This window comes from Gigantopelta aegis, chromosome 14, assembly GCF_016097555.1.
Source record: "Gigantopelta aegis isolate Gae_Host chromosome 14, Gae_host_genome, whole genome shotgun sequence".
Classification (NCBI taxonomy): Eukaryota; Metazoa; Mollusca; class Gastropoda; order Neomphalida; family Peltospiridae; genus Gigantopelta; species Gigantopelta aegis.
In genome coordinates, this window is record NC_054712.1 from 10,864,208 (window position 1) to 10,882,328 (window position 18,121).

At 39.4% G+C, this 18,121-nt stretch overlaps 1 protein-coding gene across 5 annotated transcripts; it reads left to right on the top strand.

The window, feature by feature from the left end:
- The first annotated feature begins 2,201 nt into the window (after positions 1–2,201).
- LOC121388528 (ZP domain-containing protein-like) lies at positions 2,202–17,916 on the top strand. Of its 5 annotated transcripts, none has more exons than XM_041519900.1 (6): positions 2,202–2,332; positions 3,711–3,775; positions 4,864–5,070; positions 6,024–6,663; positions 12,710–12,984; positions 16,695–17,916. In XM_041519900.1, the coding sequence occupies exons 4-6, from the start codon at positions 6,104–6,106 to the stop codon at positions 16,841–16,843; spliced, it is 984 nt and encodes a 327-aa protein (XP_041375834.1). In that variant the 5' UTR covers positions 2,202–2,332; positions 3,711–3,775; positions 4,864–5,070; positions 6,024–6,103; the 3' UTR covers positions 16,844–17,916. The 5 variants fall into 5 exon arrangements, with proteins under 5 accessions (XP_041375834.1, XP_041375835.1, XP_041375830.1 ...); XM_041519901.1 differs by having other exon boundaries at positions 4,864–5,056; XM_041519896.1 differs by having other exon boundaries at positions 4,864–6,663.
- The last annotated feature ends 205 nt before the right edge of the window (positions 17,917–18,121 follow it).

Sequence of the window (18,121 nt, forward strand, 5' to 3'; positions counted from 1 at the left end):
TTAGTTAGTGCCGTGGGTTAGACCAGCTTTATTAGCGATAGAGGACGAGGATGCCAGGTGGGTGCAGGGATATACACAGAGACTGCACCCGTGGAGGAAGTTGCGACAGGTAGGCGATGGTGTGGACAGCTCAGAAGACGGAGTCGGAGGAAAATGACAGAAAGTATCGAAACAGATTGAAATCGTCGGAGAAATTGGAATTGTTTATATTTTTTTATATTAAGATAATGAGAATGATAGTCAGAGGGTGATAGATGAGAAAGATGAATGAATGTGTGAGCCAGCTTTGACGGGATTTGACCCACTATCGTCAACTTGATTGTCCAGCAGCTTATCCACTAGACAACGGAGCTCGCTTTATATTATTATTATTATTATTAGCCTACTACTACCTTTATGGGGTGGAGGGGGCGGTGTTTTATCGGGGGGGGGGGGGGGGGAGGGCTATAAAATTGCAAGATTAACGTGCGTGCACACACGCACAACCGGCAGGCTGAACTTGTCCTTGTACGTAGAACTGGATTCAACTGGGTTAAGTTAATAATTAAGGCAACCTTTGGACGACAAAACATGTTGTTGTTTTTTGTGGGGGTTTTTGTTTTTTGTTTGTTTGTTTGTTTGTTTCTTTGAGGTTTTTTTTTTTTACATTAAATCGAATGACCACTTTGCGAATCAGTCAAAATAATTTGCAAACGTTTAACGGAAAACGACTGGTTGGTCGTATGCCACATTTGTGACAATGGGAAACATGTTATCCGTTTTTGAACCAAGCACTATAGCGTTCTAACCGTCTAGACTCTCTCCCCTGCTAAATTTCATGAACACGCTCCTGATAGTAATAATAATAATAATAATAATAATAATAATAATAATAAATGTTCCGACTGTTTATTATTTTATTTCAGCTTATTCGCAGTTATTTTCGTCATAAAATAATATATTTTAAAAAATTATTTTATTATATAGCTGGCCCTCATTTGTCAAGTCTCTATACACGGCGGTCGTTTATATAAAATTCTAAAATACATTATACGGTTTTATATACAACCTCATCACATTATACGGTCGTATATACAGCCTCATCACTACGAGTCTGTTTTGCCGTATTTTTATGACTTTTCACAACAAGAGTTCCAAATTTTAAAAATGAAGCGTGTCATGGAATTCCCTCGATCGTAGTTCAATTGAAATGTTTTGGATCATACAATAACTAGGTTTGGTATTCCAAATGAATTTAATTTCCATTTATAATCCATATTTAGAGAAATAAGGCCCACTAAATACGTGATTGAGCGCCTTTAATCTAGTGTGCGCCTTTTGTTAAAACTACCTCACGATAAGTACACATTTATGTGTTGCCTTGCATTAAATCAACTTTCAATGATGATAAATATGTTCTAATCAAATTGACCTAGTTTTTCTGTCACCAGTAGCAAAGGACAACACAAATATTACACAGCACTCAGTGTCTGACAGAGTGGTAGTTCTGTTAAAATATTACAGAGGGGTCGGAAGATGATAACAGTTTGGCGGGGGAGGGGGGGGGGGGGGGCGGGGTGGGGCGTTCAGCGATATATCAATTCAATTTCACCGAGGCGTAATACATTTTCTTCGGAGTTTGGGGATGGGAGAGGGCTTTACCCTTTTCTCTTTCCCCCCCCCCCCCCCCCAACCGTCACTCCATCTTACTTTGATTTCTTCGTGTATGTGTGTCTCCTTTAGCACACAAAGCACACACACACACGCACATACACACACTAACACAAACATACACACACACACACACGTACATAGATACACACTAACACACACACACACACACATACACACACATACACACTAACACATACACACACATACAGAGAGAGAGAGAGAGAGAGAGAGAGAGAGAGAGAGAGAGAGAGAGAGAGAGAGAGAGAGAGAACACCTACTAACACATACATACATACAATCACACACACACACACACACACACACACACACACACACACACACACACACACACACACACACACACACACACATACACACACACACACACACACTAACACACACTAACACTTAACACTAACACACACACACTTATCGCACTTTTCGGCGTCTGCCTTTTGCTACTTCCCTAATCTATCTTCCTGGTTCGTCGGGCCCAACTTAACCTGCTTTTCCTCGGAAACCATTGTTGACCTCGACTGCGCATGTCTTGGTTTCTAGAACACGCAATTTGGCGTTGCTAATATAACCGTGTAGCATTACAAAACAATATCAGATATCGTGCGGCATTTCGCCGACACTGGCATGGAGTTTTCATAAGAGATCCTAATCAAGCGCAGTGGTAAGGTACATGTGTGAACGAGTTCAAGTTATAAACTCTGTTCTTGTTGTTAGCGTTTTAATAAATAAAATCTACTGTGCTAAAGTGTTTTCAAGGTACGTATCTTGACCGTTTTGTATAAAATTAATTTTTAGCTAGTGTTTCTACAAATTATTTCTTGTTTGTTTGTTTGTTTTGTTTAACGACACCACTATAGCACATTGATTTATTTATCATCGGCTATTGGATGTCAAACATTTGGTAATTTTGACATATCGTCTTAGAGAGGAAACCCGCTACATTTTTCCTTTAGTAGCAAGAGATCTTCTATATGCACGATGCCACAGACATGATAGCACATACCACGGCCTTTGATGATATACCAACCATGGTAAACTGGCTGGATCTACAAATTAACTCCGGGACGGTATTGAAGAAAATTATTAAATTAAAGGAACTGCCCCGAGTTTATTTGTAAAATGTTTCCAACTAACGTAGCCTTTTTAGTTACTATATAATTACATATAAGATAGGCCTATAAAGTGTTTGTTGGATGCACAGACAGTGGATATCTAAACAAGAAAGTGTATTTAATATGTAATTTTAATCTTTAAAAAGACTGGTAGTCAGAAACATAATACAATATCTGAAAACTCAGGAAAATCGTTCGGGGGGGGGGGGGGGAGGAATCACCCCCCCCCCCCCCCCCCCCGAAAAACAAAGAAGAAGAAACAGTCGTAACTATGTAATTGCTAAGGTCAGTATATTCAATTAATTAGCATATTTATCTTTTTTACTTAGCTACTTACTTAACCTACTTGGTGGTAAACTCAACTCATTTAGCGACTAGTTATTTTATTTACTAAATCACGTTTTTCAATACAATTAAGTTACCTATCTAGTGTGACATTTACTTGTTTTGTTCGAGGTTCGTTTCGGGTCTTTCTTTCATTCGGGTTTGTTTATTTTGTTTTATTTTTATGTTTGTTTGTTTGTTGTTGGGTTGTGTTGTTTCTTAGTGTTTTGTGTGTGTGTGTGTGTGTGTGTGTGTGTGTGTGTGTGTGCGTGTATGTGTGTGACTAAGTGTGTGTGTGTATGTGCGTGTGTTTGTGTGTGTGTGTGTGTTCGTGCGTGTATGTGTGTGTGTGTGTTCATGTTCGTGTGTGTGTTTGTGTGTGTGTGGGGGGGGGGGGTCGTGTTAGTGTGTGTGTGTGTGCGTGCGCATGCGTGTGTGTGTGTGTGTGTGTGTGTGTGTTGTGTGTTCGTGTTCGTGTTCGTGTGTGTGTGTGTATGTGTTTTATTTACCTTACAAAACGAAATTTGATATCTTTTCGTCTAAATATTCTCCGCTACACGGTTAGTATCAAGAGTTTTGTACTTTTGTAAATGCACATTTCAGGACGTTTCGTGAACAGAGGATCCAGCAGCTGCTGGGTGTAAGATGTTGGCCTCGGGGGACAAAAGGTAATTAACGATTCAATTACGTGTTGGTTGCATATGTTTTTCTAACAATTACAATTGTCGAGCAACACGACTTATTTTATCTTTTATCGTTCACTTTCCTCTGCTTTAGCTGCGCTTACACTGACAGCACCAGGGCCGTAGCTAGGATATGTTGCGGGGGGAGCAGATGAATTCTAGGAACGAACGAGCATGAAAGACGCAAGATACTAGTGGGTCTGGGGAGATGCCCCCTGGGACAATTTGAAATTTAGAGGCTCGGAAATACCATTTTGCAGCCATTTCAGGGAGGATACAAAATTCATCAAACGGTTCAAGAAGAGGATTTTCTTTACATTTCTATTATTTTTACCGAATTGAAAAATAAAAATTGGGGGACGTTCATGCCCACTCCCACTCACCCCCTGCTAGCTACGGCCCTGAGAACACGACACGTTTATTTTGTATTAGTCAGTGTGTCGTAGACTCCTTAAAATGACAGCACAACACATACCACTGCAGTTTAGTATATATCTCTTGTGGTATTGGTCGGACAAAAAAGGAACAGAAAGCTTGTTTAACGACACATCAGCACATTGTAAACTACGCAACATTTGATCCAAGAGAATAGCCGCTGCCACCACATAGTCTGTTCCTTTCTAATAGTTTATAGCATCTAGTCTCGAACAGAAAGGCACATATAACATGTACCACGGGTTTTGGTATACCACAGATTAGGGTGAACAAATCTAGAGCCCCCACCCCCCAAGAAAAAACAACAAAAAAACAAAACAAAAAAACAACAACACCAAAACAAACGAAACGAAATAAATACATAAAATAAAGAACCAAAGAACCAAACCAAACAAACAAACAAAACAAAACAAACATTTGGTCAACAGGGTGGAGGTTGGGGTGGGGTGTATCAACCTACGATTCATCGCTCCTCAGGCGAGTACTTCCACATGAACTGATCTACAATCCGGTTTATTCTGGTCTGACAATACCTCCACATCACATACATAAAACATAACATTTATGAAATGTAAAATTACAACTTAAAAAAAAAATTCAACATCTGTTTTTTATTTATTCATTTATTTTCTTCTCAGAAATAGCCAAGTATTTCCAGTTGACGTGGGTATCTACTTGGGATGCCGGACGTTCTTCACACGGTAATGTTTGATATAACACCGATAACGCCGGTAAGTGCAACTATTCACGTAGAAACCACGAATTCTTCCAACACAAGATGGACACAAACAAACCAGCGCATTTCTCGCGTAGTACGCACTTAACAATCATGTAAGTATAATTTGGTAAGTAGATTTTTTATATAAACTTTCCGCTTTGCTTCAACCATTTTCATCATCATTACCATCATCATATTTGTATGCTATTACGAAGAAGGAACTGCCGATGACGAAACCGGAATCAGCCGAATGTAACTGAAATCAACGACGAGCAATCATTACATGGAATTAATAATTGTTTTTCTTTTTATAGTTTCAGGCAATTTGTGGACTACTTGATATCTCTCCAGATCTAATGAAGAAGTCATATTATGTCTGAATGATAACTTTATCCGGACGCTGAATGTTGTTAGCAATACAGAACTGTCTGATTATGTCCCAGAGTTCTTTGATTTCGCTACAGGCAAACGCCAAGTCAGATCATATGTTTATAAAACTGTAAGACAGTTGAAACGGGCCAAGTCTTAACGCAATACCATTTCTAACGCCGTACTAATTGCATGTAAGTTAAGACTTGGTTTGTTCCGAGACTACGTTCTATAAACATGGATGTTTACTGTTGGACATTATTGAAGTTTTAAGTCTTTCATTTTGGATGTTTTCACATTCTCTCAAGGAATAGCATCGCATTGCTGCATAAAATAATAATAGTACTTAGCATGGGCTATGATAAATAAAAATAGTGTAAACCTTTACACTGTTTACATCATACTGACTATATGATGAAACCAAATTTCCTAATTCGAGTCCAGACTTGAAGCTTGAGAGCTAAGTCCAGACTTGGATGTAACCTGCCCAATCCAGATTTCACGGTAGACTAAAATATTTTTAAGAACAAATCTAGACAGAAAAGAGGATAGACAAAATGTTTCTAATTATTGATAGACATTGTTTTGTGATACATGTACAAAGACTGACATTTTCAGATTGTTTTGTTTGGAATAGCATTCATCCGTCACCTTCTCGGTGATGCTTAAGATCTTGATTTTTTACGAGTCTATACATTTGCGTTTTGTCAGCGACCACAACGACGAATCATCCAGCTACAACAGCCAATGGCGTCACTCAACGATCGGACATCCTCTGCACGCCCACCACCATGGAGATCTTCATCCCCGTCACCATCCTCCCACGATACAACGTCACCCTCCGTGACCCACAGTGCCCGGTGATCTTCAACGGGACCCACCACGTCGCCAGCGTCGGGCTGAGTCAGTGTGGGACCACCATGCAGTTCACCAAGACCTCTGTCGTGTTCCGGAACCAACTCTCTGCCCGTGTGACTAATGCTGCCAGAAGCCAGTCCAGCCGCATCAGTTTCGGCGACGCCGGCGATCTGTTCATCCCCGTGGAGTGCGAGTACCCGCGCAGAGCCAACGTCACCATGTCGTACACCCCGCTCCACGGCAGTCTGAGGATTTTCGAGAAACGTTTCGGACATCTACATTTTCAGATGAGAGGATTCTCCGACGATACGTTCCAGTCGGAAATACCGAGTACCAGCTTACCGATGCAAGTGCCTTTGAATGAGGAGCTTCACGTCATGCTGTCCATCGACCCCTCGACTGTAGCCAACATCGGGATTTTCGCCGACAGGTGCCTGGCCACCCCCTCGTCTTCACCAAACGACCCCGTGTTCTGGTCGCTGCTTCAAAACGGGTAAGTCATTACAGATGTTAATCGTCCAGTAAATATATCTGGGCCATATTTCACTAAACATCGTAAGCTTAGTTTTGCACGTAAACGTAAATCTGTGACTAAACCACACTTTTTATTACTATTATAGTACAAAAAAAATATATAGTTAAAAGTACACGTATTTCATTTTTCTTTTGTGCTTAAAATTCTCAATCTTCTGTAATGATGTAATTTATTTGTGAAATAGATGCCAAACACGTGTAAATGTATGTTTGGTATAACTGCCAGTCGCAGACGTAAACTTACGATGTTTTGTGAAATAGGCCTCAGGACCCATTTTCACAAAACATTTGTATTACTATTATAGTACAACAAACAAATATAGTCTAAAATACACATATTTCATTTTGGTTTGTCCTTAAAATACTCCATCTTCTGTAATGATGTAGTTTTCTTTGTGAAATAGATGCCAAACACGTGTAAATGTATGGCCGGTATAACTGCCAGTCGCAGACGTAAACTTACGATGTTTTGTGAAAAAGGCCCCAGGACCCAATTTCACAAAACATTTGTACTACTATTATAGTACAACAAAATTAATATAGTTTAAAATACACATATTTCATTTTGGTTTGTCCTTAAAATGCTCCATCTTCTGTAATGATGTAATTTTCTGCATGAAATAGATGCCAAAAACATATATAAACGTATGCCCGGTATAACCGCTAGTCGCAGACGTAAACTTACGATGTTTTGTGAACTAGGCTCCTGTATTGTGCAGACGTAAACTTACGATGTTTTGTGAAATAGGCTCCTGTATTGTGCAGACCGGCCTCTTGCAGGTTTAGTTATGTGTCCTTCTGATAAATGTAAGCCTCTGGAGCCAGTTTCACAAAACATCGTAAGTTTAATGTTAAAGTTTGTTTTGTTTAACGACACCACTGGAGCACATAATCATTGATTAATCATCAGCTATTGGATGTCAAACATTTGGTAATTCTGACTCGTAGTCATCAGAGGAAACCCGCTACATTTTTCCCGAAGCAGCAAGGGATCTTGTATATGCACTTTCTCACAGACAGGAAAGCACATACCACGGCTTTTGTCCAGTTGTAGTGCACTGGTTGGAACAAGAAGAAAAAACCCAGTCAGCTGAATGGATCCACAAAGGTGGTTCGATCCTGCGACGCAAGCACCTCGAGCGAGAACTCAATCGACTGAGCTAAATCCCGCCCCTCGTAAGTTTACGTCTGCGACTAACAATTTTACGGACAGTCATTCATCATATTATTTCACGCAGAAAATTACATCATTACGGAAGATCAAGCATTTTAAGAACAAAAGAAAATGAAATATGTTTGTTTTTTCAAACTATGTTTGTTGTACTTTTAATAGTAACACAAATTGTGGTTTAGTTGTAGATTTACGTGCAAAACTAGGAAAAGGAAATGTTTTATTTACCGACGCACTCAACACTTTTTATTTACGGTTATATGGCGTCAGACATATGGTTAAGGACCACACAGATATTGAAAGAGGAAACCTGCTGTCGCCACTTTATGGGCTACTCTTTTATATGCACCATCCCACAGACAGGATAACAAATACCACGGCCTTTGATATACCAGTCGTGGTGCACTGGCTGGAGCCAAAAATAGCCCAATGGGCCCACCGACGGGGATCGATCCCAGATCGACCGCACATCAAGCGAACGCTTTACCACTCGGCTACATCCCGCCCCTGCAGAACTAGGCTTACGATGTTTTGTGAAATTGTACCCTGCCTTGTACAGAGATACGATTTGAGAATTGTTTTTCAGAATATACTGTTGCTACTGTCACAGTATTTTTGTTTTTGCTTCTGTCTTGCGGAGATATGCAAGCTCGAATATATTAATATATTAATGGTTTTATCGTTCAGGGCCCGTGCTTATAAAACTTTTAGAGTCCAGGACCCATATTCACAAAAAGGTATAAATTTACGTCTACGACTAGCACTTACGTCTGCCGTAGATTTACGTTTACGTACAAGAAGCACCTTATTCTCAAAGACGGTCGTAAATGTAAACGTAACTTAGTTGGACGTAAATCTACGATTTAACACTCTCACCGGAGAAATTAAAAAAAAAACCCATTAGAAACGATGGCTACTGGGTAATTAACAAATGCGCAAAACTCAATTTCGTTTGTCGTCTGCTAACAATAACATCGCGAACGGCGAACCATGACATTTTGGTATTGGTGAGGATCCGCGTTTTGGTACGAACTTGAGGACATTTTTTTAAAAACCGGCCTCGGTGGCGTCGTGGCAGGCCATCGGTCTACAGGCTGGTAGGTACTGGGTTCGGATCCCAGTCGAGGCATGGGATTTTTAATCCAGATACCGACTCCAAACCCTGAGTGAGTGCTCCGCAAGGCTCAATGGGTAGGTGTAAACCACTTGCACCGACCAGTGATCCATAACTGGTTCAACAAAGGCCATGGTTTGTGCTATCCTGCCTGTGGGAAGCGCAAATAAAAGATCCCTTGCTGCCTGTCGTAAAAAAGAGTAGCCTATGTGGCGACAGCGGGTTTCCTCTAAAAACAGTGTCAGAATGACCATATGTTTGACGTCCAATAGCCGATGATAAGATTAAAAATCAATGTGCTCTAGTGGCGTCGTTAAATAAAAGAAACTTTACTCTTTTTTTTTTTTTTTAAAGGAAAAGATAACTCAGGAGAAATTGGCCGAGTGGAAAACATCCGTTTGATCACCAACAAAAATATGTTAAATCCGCGGGCGTTCGCCATCACAAACTGCTTCATTTATTGGAAATGCTGCCAGTTTCCGTAAATAATAGTAACTAACGTCGATCGTGCTTGATTTATTATATGTATACGACTTACGTGCAGCGTTAGTTGTAACCGGAGGCACTCTTATATTTACGTCCAACTTTACACGTAACTTACGTTTTCGTTTTTTCGTGAATAGCTCTTCAGTCGTAGATTTACGTTTACGTGTAAAACTAGGCTTACGATGTATGTGAATATGGGTCCAGACTCAATCTCAAATGACGTCACACGCACGTATGGCGTTGTCATGACATTAGTGTCTCGGACTCTATTGGAAAGAAAGAAAAAAATGTTTTATTTAACGACGCACTCAACACATTTTATTTACGGTTATATGGCGTCAGACATATGGTTAAGGACCACACAGATTTTGAGAGGAAACCCGCTGTCGCCACTACATGGGCTACTCTTCCGATTGGCAGCAAGGGATCTTTTATTTGCGCTTCCCACAGGCAGGATAGCACAAACCATGGCCTTTGTTGAACCAGTTATGGATCACTGGTCGGTGCAAGTGGTTTACACCTACCCATTGAGCCTTGCGGAGTACTCACTCAGGGTTTGGAGTCGGTATCCGGATTTAAAATCCCATACCTCGACTGGGATCCGAACCCAGTACCTACCAGCCTGTAGACCGATGGCCTGCCACGACGCCGGACTCTATTGGGGTCTCGAGTCTAGACTTAGAAGTTTTATCGCCCACTGTAGTCGTAGTAGTCGTAGTAGTTACTGACATTTGACATTGTGGTCTATTAGAGAGCCGTAGAGATCAGTATCACCACCTTGGCCTATAGCAGACTGTAGCGCTCGCTTGATGCGCGGTCGGTTTAGGATCGATCCCCGTCGGCGGGCTCACTGGGCTATTTCTCGTTCCAGCCAGAGCATCATGACTCAAAGATTAAATGTCAAAATTACCAAATGTTTGACATCCAATAGCCGATGATTAACAAATCAATGTGCTCTAGTGGTGTCGTTAAACAAAACAAACTTTAAACTTTATAGCAGATTGTTAAACACCAAGTAGTCATTGTCTACAAATGAGCCGGGGTGGATGACCTTAAGCACATATCCATGTTCTTTCTCAGTTGCAGGTATCGTTGTGCTAGCAACCAGGAATCTGACATGGTCCCGTGCTTATACAACGACATGGGCCCGTGCTTATACAACGTTCAAGAGTCCAGACTCAGTCTCTAATGACGTCATACGCATACGATGTGTATGACATTGACATGACATTAATGTCTCAGACTCTATTATAGCATCTTGAGTCCAGACTCTAAAAGTTTTATAAGCACCGGACTAGGTGTCACGAACATTATTTATTTTGTAGAAGTATCGTCGGCCATATTGGAAATGATTATGCCTTGGAGATGTGTGACTCGAACAATAGTTTTAAGAGGTCAAAGTGGGCAAAGAGATTTTTTTTTTTTTTTTCAATTAAAGTTCTTATTAATTATCATAAGTTGTTGCATGGGTGTGACGGAACATGCTCTTATCTTTTCGCCTGTGGCGATGTTAATTGTTTTAGAGGGCCATGTGCAGCTTGGTTACGTAATACCCCGCGCGACTGTGGTAGAGCTGCGTTTCCATTATGCACTTAGACCAGGTGTGGAGGCCATGTGGCCAGTAGTTACGTAATACCTCCGATAGTGCGGTTTACGACCGGGTATTTCTAGCGAACTGGCGACAGTAAGTCTGGCCATCTAAGAAAATATACCGTCTCTGGGAGTTGTGGAACTATCACATGATAGGTGAGGTACCGCGTTGTGCCCCCAGGCGATATTCGCTGTCTCTGAGATTTTTGAATAAATAGATAGGATTTTACAGAAATCGAGGAGAATCATTGGAAGGCTTCCGGGGAACGTAGTCCGACTGAACTTTGTAAATATATATTTCTGCTCTGTTGTATAACCTTGATGTGATTGATGTGACTTTAAATATTTTAATACTGTATTATACCAATATTCTTTAGACAGTGTCTCCGGGTATCTGACGAAGTAAATTGTAGGCTTCACTGTTCTAATATTTTTATACGAGTATTTGGTAATATAAAGCTTAGCCGGTCATCCTAGAGGACCTGGGTAAACTGTAGGTTATTGTCTTTATTGTGATATTTACCAGTATTAATTCTGTATTACAAGGTTAATGAATGAGTATTTAAGGGTTAATTAAAAATTAACCAGTTAGGAATAGAGTTGTAATTCCTTTATTAATTAAGTTCCCCTGGCAGCGTTTCTCAATTATCACACGTGTGAGTGTTGTATCACGGTGAAGTGATTAGAATATTGTGTAAACTAGACACCTAGTGATTAACTAATTAAGTGATTAGCTCTGGGTTGTTATTATATTGTTGTTGTTAATTAACTACTGCGGCAAGTACATTTGTTAGCGTAGTGTTAATACAGATTCCAAAGTGTATTGTGTTTTGTTGTGTTTTCTAGTGAACTAAACGTGCTATATATATATATATATAAGATCTTATCTCTGATTATACCTAGAGCCGAGCCACTCGGGTATTAGACTGCGATACAGAGATATCAAATAGATATACAGTTAGGAGAGATATCTGGATAATCGTGTTTTATTCAGTTACGGGTATTATAGGATCCCCGTGACAATGGGTTCGCGGAGTTTGGTCGATTTTACGACCTATAGCGCCTTTGACACTCTACCACATTTTATGAAGAGATCTTTTAAGAAGATTTGTTTATCTCTTTCACAAAGTCTTTATCTCTTTTTTGTTTTCACAGACCACAACTTATTTTGATGCTTATATCCAATTAAGGTTCAAGCATGCTGTCCTGGGCACACACCTCAGCTCAATGGGCCGTCTGTCCAGGACAGCGGGTTAGTTGTTAACTGTTAGTGCTTAGTAAGAGAGGAGAGGTTGTAGTGGACTTACAACTACCCAGTGAGTCGTTAAAACTCGCTTTGAGTGGGACCCGGTACCAACCTACGAACCCTTATCTACCATCCTTATGTCCGATGGCGTAACCACGACACCACCGAGGTCGATGTATATCAAAGGCCGTGATATGTGCTGTCCCATACGTGAAAAGTGCATAAAAAGATGCCTTTTTACTAATGCAATTTTTTTTATAAAAAATAGCAGGTGTCCTCTCTAAGAGTATATGTTAGAATTACCTAATATTTTTGTCATCCAATGACCGATGATTAATAAATAAATGTGCTTTGCTGATGCTGTTAAACAAAACAAAACTTTAACTTTGTTAACACAGATGCTCCATGCAGCCAGAAGTTCGAGTCCACCGTTCCCCATCGTTGACCGAGTTTCGATTCAGCTTCAATGCTTTCAAGTTCATGTCCACTGATCCGTCCGGCTCGCCCAGCCTCGTGTACGTACACTGCCAGGTGTCCGTCTGTCGTCAGCACGACTGCGTCACCTCGTGTCAAGGTCACTCCAGGAGCAGACGGCGTCGAAGTGCTTCGCATCATGCGTCTCACCTGGTCTCCACGGGTCCGTTCATCCTGATGAAAGACAATTCTGGAACTGGTGAGGGCGACATTTACTTGCCACTGTTGAAAGCGCAAAGCTCGAGAATATTTAACATTTCTTACTTACTTACTTACTTACTTACTTACTTACTTACTTACTTTACTTATTTACTTACTTACTTACTTACTTCTCTCTTTTAAATTCCGTCTATTTTTTCCTGATCTGGCAGCTCCTCTTATGTTTCAAGTTCATTCGCTATCCTTTTCCACATCCCAGTCCATGTATTTCCAATAGCGACAGGTCCTTGTCTTTTGTTCCTTGTCCGTACCACACACCGGCCATTTCCCGTCAGTCAGTTAGTCGGGCTCGGTGGCGCATTGGTTAAGCCATCGGACTACAGACCGGTAGGTACAGAGTTCGCAGCTCGGTACAGGCTCCAACCTAGAGCGAGTTCTTATGGGCTCAGTGGGTAGGTGTAAGGCCACTACACCCTCTTCTCTCTCACTAACCACTACTAGCTAAAAACTAACCCACTGTCCTGGACAGACAGCCCAGATAGCTGAGGTGTGTGCCCAGGACAGCGTGCTTGAACCTTAATTGGATATAAGTACGAAAATAAGTTGAAATGAATGAATCAAGCAGTCCAGCAACCAACTAATCATGCAAACAACCAACCAATCCATCCATAAATCAATCGATCAGTCAGTCATCAGACACAATCCATACAACAATACATCTTATTGATCAATCAATCAATCAATCTGTACAGAAAGAAAGAAATGTTTTATTTAACGACGCACTCAACACATTTTATTTACGGTTATATGGCGTCAGACATATGGTTAAGGACCACACATATTTTGAGAGGAAGCCCGCTGTCGCCACTACATGGGCTACTCTTCCGATTAGCAGCAAGGGATCTTTTATTTGCGCTTCCCACAGGCAGGATAGCACAAACCATGGCCTTTGTTTAACCAGTTATGGATCACTGGTCGGTGCAAGTGGTTTACACCTACCCATTGAGCCTTGCGGAGCACTCACTCAGGGTTTGGAGTCGGTATCTGGATTAAAAATCCCATGCCTCGACTGGGATCCGAACCCAGTACCTACCAGCCTGTAGACCGATGGCCTGCCACGACGCCACCGAGGCCGGTCAATCTGTTCAGATGCATCAGCTGAAACATTTCATCTTCTATTAACTGGTATGGCAGGTCATACTACTCTGTCACTTGGCCAGGATCACAACACCATTTAAAAGAAACCGAAGAATAGTTAAAAGTTTGTTTTGGTTTGACGACACCACTAGAGCACATTGACTTATTAATCATTGGTTATTGGATGTCAAAACATTCGGTAATTTGGTATAGTCTTCGAGAGGAAACCCGCTACATTTTTCAGTTAGTGGCAAGGGATCTTTTATATGCACCATCACACAGACAGCATATCACATACTTTGATATACCAGTCCCAATGGGTCCACCGACGGGGATCGATCCCAGACCGATTGCGCATCAATCGAACTCTTTACCGCTGGGCTACGTCCCACCCTTCCGACGAATAGTGTGTCAGTACATGAAATTAATAAAGTGTTTTGTTTAATGATACCACTAGAGCACATTGATTTATTAATTATCGGCTATTGGATGTTAACAATACCTATATGAATTATATATTTTATATGTTTAGATAGTAAAAAATATATTCCGTAGTGACACTTCAAACAAACTATCCTAATTTAAAGATACTGTTATCAATGTGTTAAAACGTGTCTGACTAATGAAGAGCATTTTTAACAACTGAAGTTACATATTAAACAAAGAATACTACATTCGTTTCCGTTAGATACCATTTATCTTGCAACGAGTTGTTTATATAGAAAATACTCCATGAGTGGCCATTAGATAGCATTTAACTTACAACGAGTTGTTTATATAGAACATACTCCATGAATGGCCGTTAGATACCATTTATCTTACGAGTTGTTTATATAGAGAATACTCCAATACTGGCCATTAGATATATATACATCGGCATTCTAAACGAGAATATGTTAAATACACGTACATCGACATTGTAAACGAGAAAATGTTAAATAAACGTACATCGACATTCTAACGAGAATATGTTAAATAAACGTACATCGACATTGTAAACGAGAAAATTTTAAATAAACGTACATCGACATTGTAAACGAGAAAATGTTAAATAAACATACATCGACATTCTAAATGAGAACATGTTAAATAAACATACATCGACATTCCAAACAAGAAAATGTTACATACAAAAATATACATGCATCGACATTGTACACGAGAACATGTTAAATATACATACATCGACATTGCAAACGAGAACATATTAAAATATACATACATCGACATTGTAAACGAGAACATGTTAAATATACATACATCGACATTGTAAACGAGAACATGTTAAATATACGTACATCGACATTGTAAACGAGAAAACGTTAAATATACGTACATCGACACTGTAAACGAGAACACGTTAAATATACATACATCGACACTGTAAACGAGAACACGTTAAATATACATACATCGACACTGTAAATCGAGAACATGTTAAATATACATACATCGACATTCTAAACGAGAACATGTTAAATATACATACATCGACATTCTAAACGAGAACATGTTAAATATACATACATCGACATTCTAAACGAGAACTAGTTAAATATACATACATCGACATTGTAAAACGAGAACATATTAAATATACATACATCGACATTCTAAACGAGAACATGTTAAATATATATACATCGACATTTTAAACGAGAATATGTTAAATATAGATACATCGACATTCTAAACGAGAAAATGTTAAATATACATACATCGACATTCTGAACGAGAACATGTTCTAAATGAGAACATGTTGAATGTACATATATCAACATTCTAAACGAGAACATGTTAAATATACATACATCGACAATCGAAATGCGAAAATGTTTCGAGGGATCAGTCAGAGGTTCATGGAAATACCCATTTGATTCAGAGATACTGTTTTAATTATTGATAACGGTTTTATCGTCCGTTTTGGGTGTTTGTTTGATGTTTGGGTTTTTTATGTTTTTTTCCGTCCCTTCTATTAGTCGGATACATGTGAAAATGGCGGAACACTCGGGATCATCTTCTTAAAGAGGATATGCCAGTCGGTGGGGTATTTCTTGCTTTAGCCAGTTCACCACGAATGGTACATCAAAGGCCGTGGTATGTGCTATCCTGTCTGTGGGATGGTGCAAATAAAAGATCCCTTGCTACATATGGAACAATGTAGCGAGTTTCCGCTCTAAGACTATACATGTATGTTAAAATTACCAAATGTTTAACATCCAATAGCCGATGATTAATAAATTGATGTGCTCTAGTGGTGTCGTTAAACAAAACAAACTTTAACTTAATGTGTATCGGGGTTTTTTAATAACCACTGAGTAAAAGGAAAGAAAATATGCACCATTCCACAGACAGGATAGCACATGCCATGACCTTTCATATACCAGTGCAATGGCTGTTGCTCGAAATAGCCAAATAGCCCTTCCCCCCCCCCCCCTTCCCCCCCCCCCCCCCCCCCCCCCCCCCCCCGCCCCCCCGACGAGGATCGATCCCACACCGACCGCTCATCAGTTGAGCGCTTTACGCTTTACTTATTTTATGTTTTTTAGACACCCAATAGTGTATTTATGTGCTGGGGTGTCGTTAAACATTCATACTGTCATTAATTTTCAGGTTCTTCGCAGTCTTCGATTCCTCTCTCCCTCGGTGTAGTCGCCAGCTCGTGTGTCGCCGTCGTTGCCTGTTTGGTAGCCGTGGTCGCCACCGTCGCTTGGAAGAGAAGTAAAGGAAAAGAGCGCACGACACAGGAACCTATCAACTGAATGCCAATAGTCACGTGATTTCGTATAGGGTCACGTGATTAAACAGACGGATATGGAATACGAACTTTAAACAAATACTATTGCTTCCTTTTCAGATTTTAATGATTAATATAGTATAAGACATTATATAACCCAGATTAAAGACTTTTTTTTATTATGTAGCATGGATATGGGTATATTTGATGGTAATTTTAATTGAAAGATCCCAGTTTGATTTTAATAATTATATAGAGCCTATTTCATTGGTCTTTTCCAATACGATTTTTGTCAACGAGTGATTTGTGAAAACTATATTTTCACGAATTGCGAAATGGTATATTTATTGTATACATCTTTCCTAATTTTTGACAATATATTTCGCTTTTGGTAATTATATGCTGTCGAAAAGACGCAACGTCATTTTATAGATCTATTTGTTTCGGTGGAAATTTTTCTCAAAATTTACTTGACCATGGACTTTTTAAAATTACCATTATTATTAAATTAGACATTATTTAATAATACAGCTGTAAAAGCATACCTGATCAGTTCAAAAGAACCCCAACAAAAATAAAACTTGAACGCGAAGTACAATTTTAACTTACACTTGTGTCACCATTATTTGGCTTCGTATTCAGTTTCAGACATTTTATCGACATTACGTTTCACGTACAATTTTTATAAGTACTGTTGTTGCATTTTTTTTTCAAATACGATCAGTTGCATTTGACCTCGATAATCAGATCGTAATAAGTTACATGGGAGATAATTGAATCATGAACGTGTTCACAAAACAAAAATAAATATAAATATGATTTCCATATTTTCACAGTAACTAAAATACAGTAAAAAGATTACTTTTCACAGAATATCACTTGTATGATTTCATTAGATCTACAATGTATATATTTAATTATATAGTATTAGTATAATAATACTAAGTGTGTAATCAGATGTGTTCACTGTATAATATTGCATATTGTTATTGAATATCATGCAAAAATTATAATACAAAATCATACGTGTTTTAATAGTTCATAAAATTGTGTAATATAAAATGCAATTAAAATAAAAATAAAAATGCATTAAATCTGCATCGGTGTAGCTTGTATTGATATACAAAAGATCATCCATGTTTAACTTCTGCTAGCCGTTTTTCGCAAAAGCCGGCTAGACTGGGGTTGTTGTTTTTTACCCTACACTATTTTCGTGCTGTTAAAATCATTTTTATGAAAATGTCGTTTTCGTGCGCTTTAAATTATGGTTTTGAAAAGGGCGTTCACGTACTTAAAAATATAT

Excerpts from the sequence above, each read along its gene's own strand:
- LOC121388528 (XM_041519896.1), top strand. The coding sequence starts at position 6,104 with ATGGAGATCTTCATCCCCGTCACCATCCTCCCACGATACAACGTCACC. Across the intron at positions 6,664-12,709 it reads TGGTCGCTGCTTCAAAACGG|ATGCTCCATGCAGCCAGAAG; the intron begins GTAAGTCATTAC and ends TTGTTAACACAG. Across the intron at positions 12,985-16,694 it reads GAAAGACAATTCTGGAACTG|GTTCTTCGCAGTCTTCGATT; the intron begins GTGAGGGCGACA and ends ATTAATTTTCAG.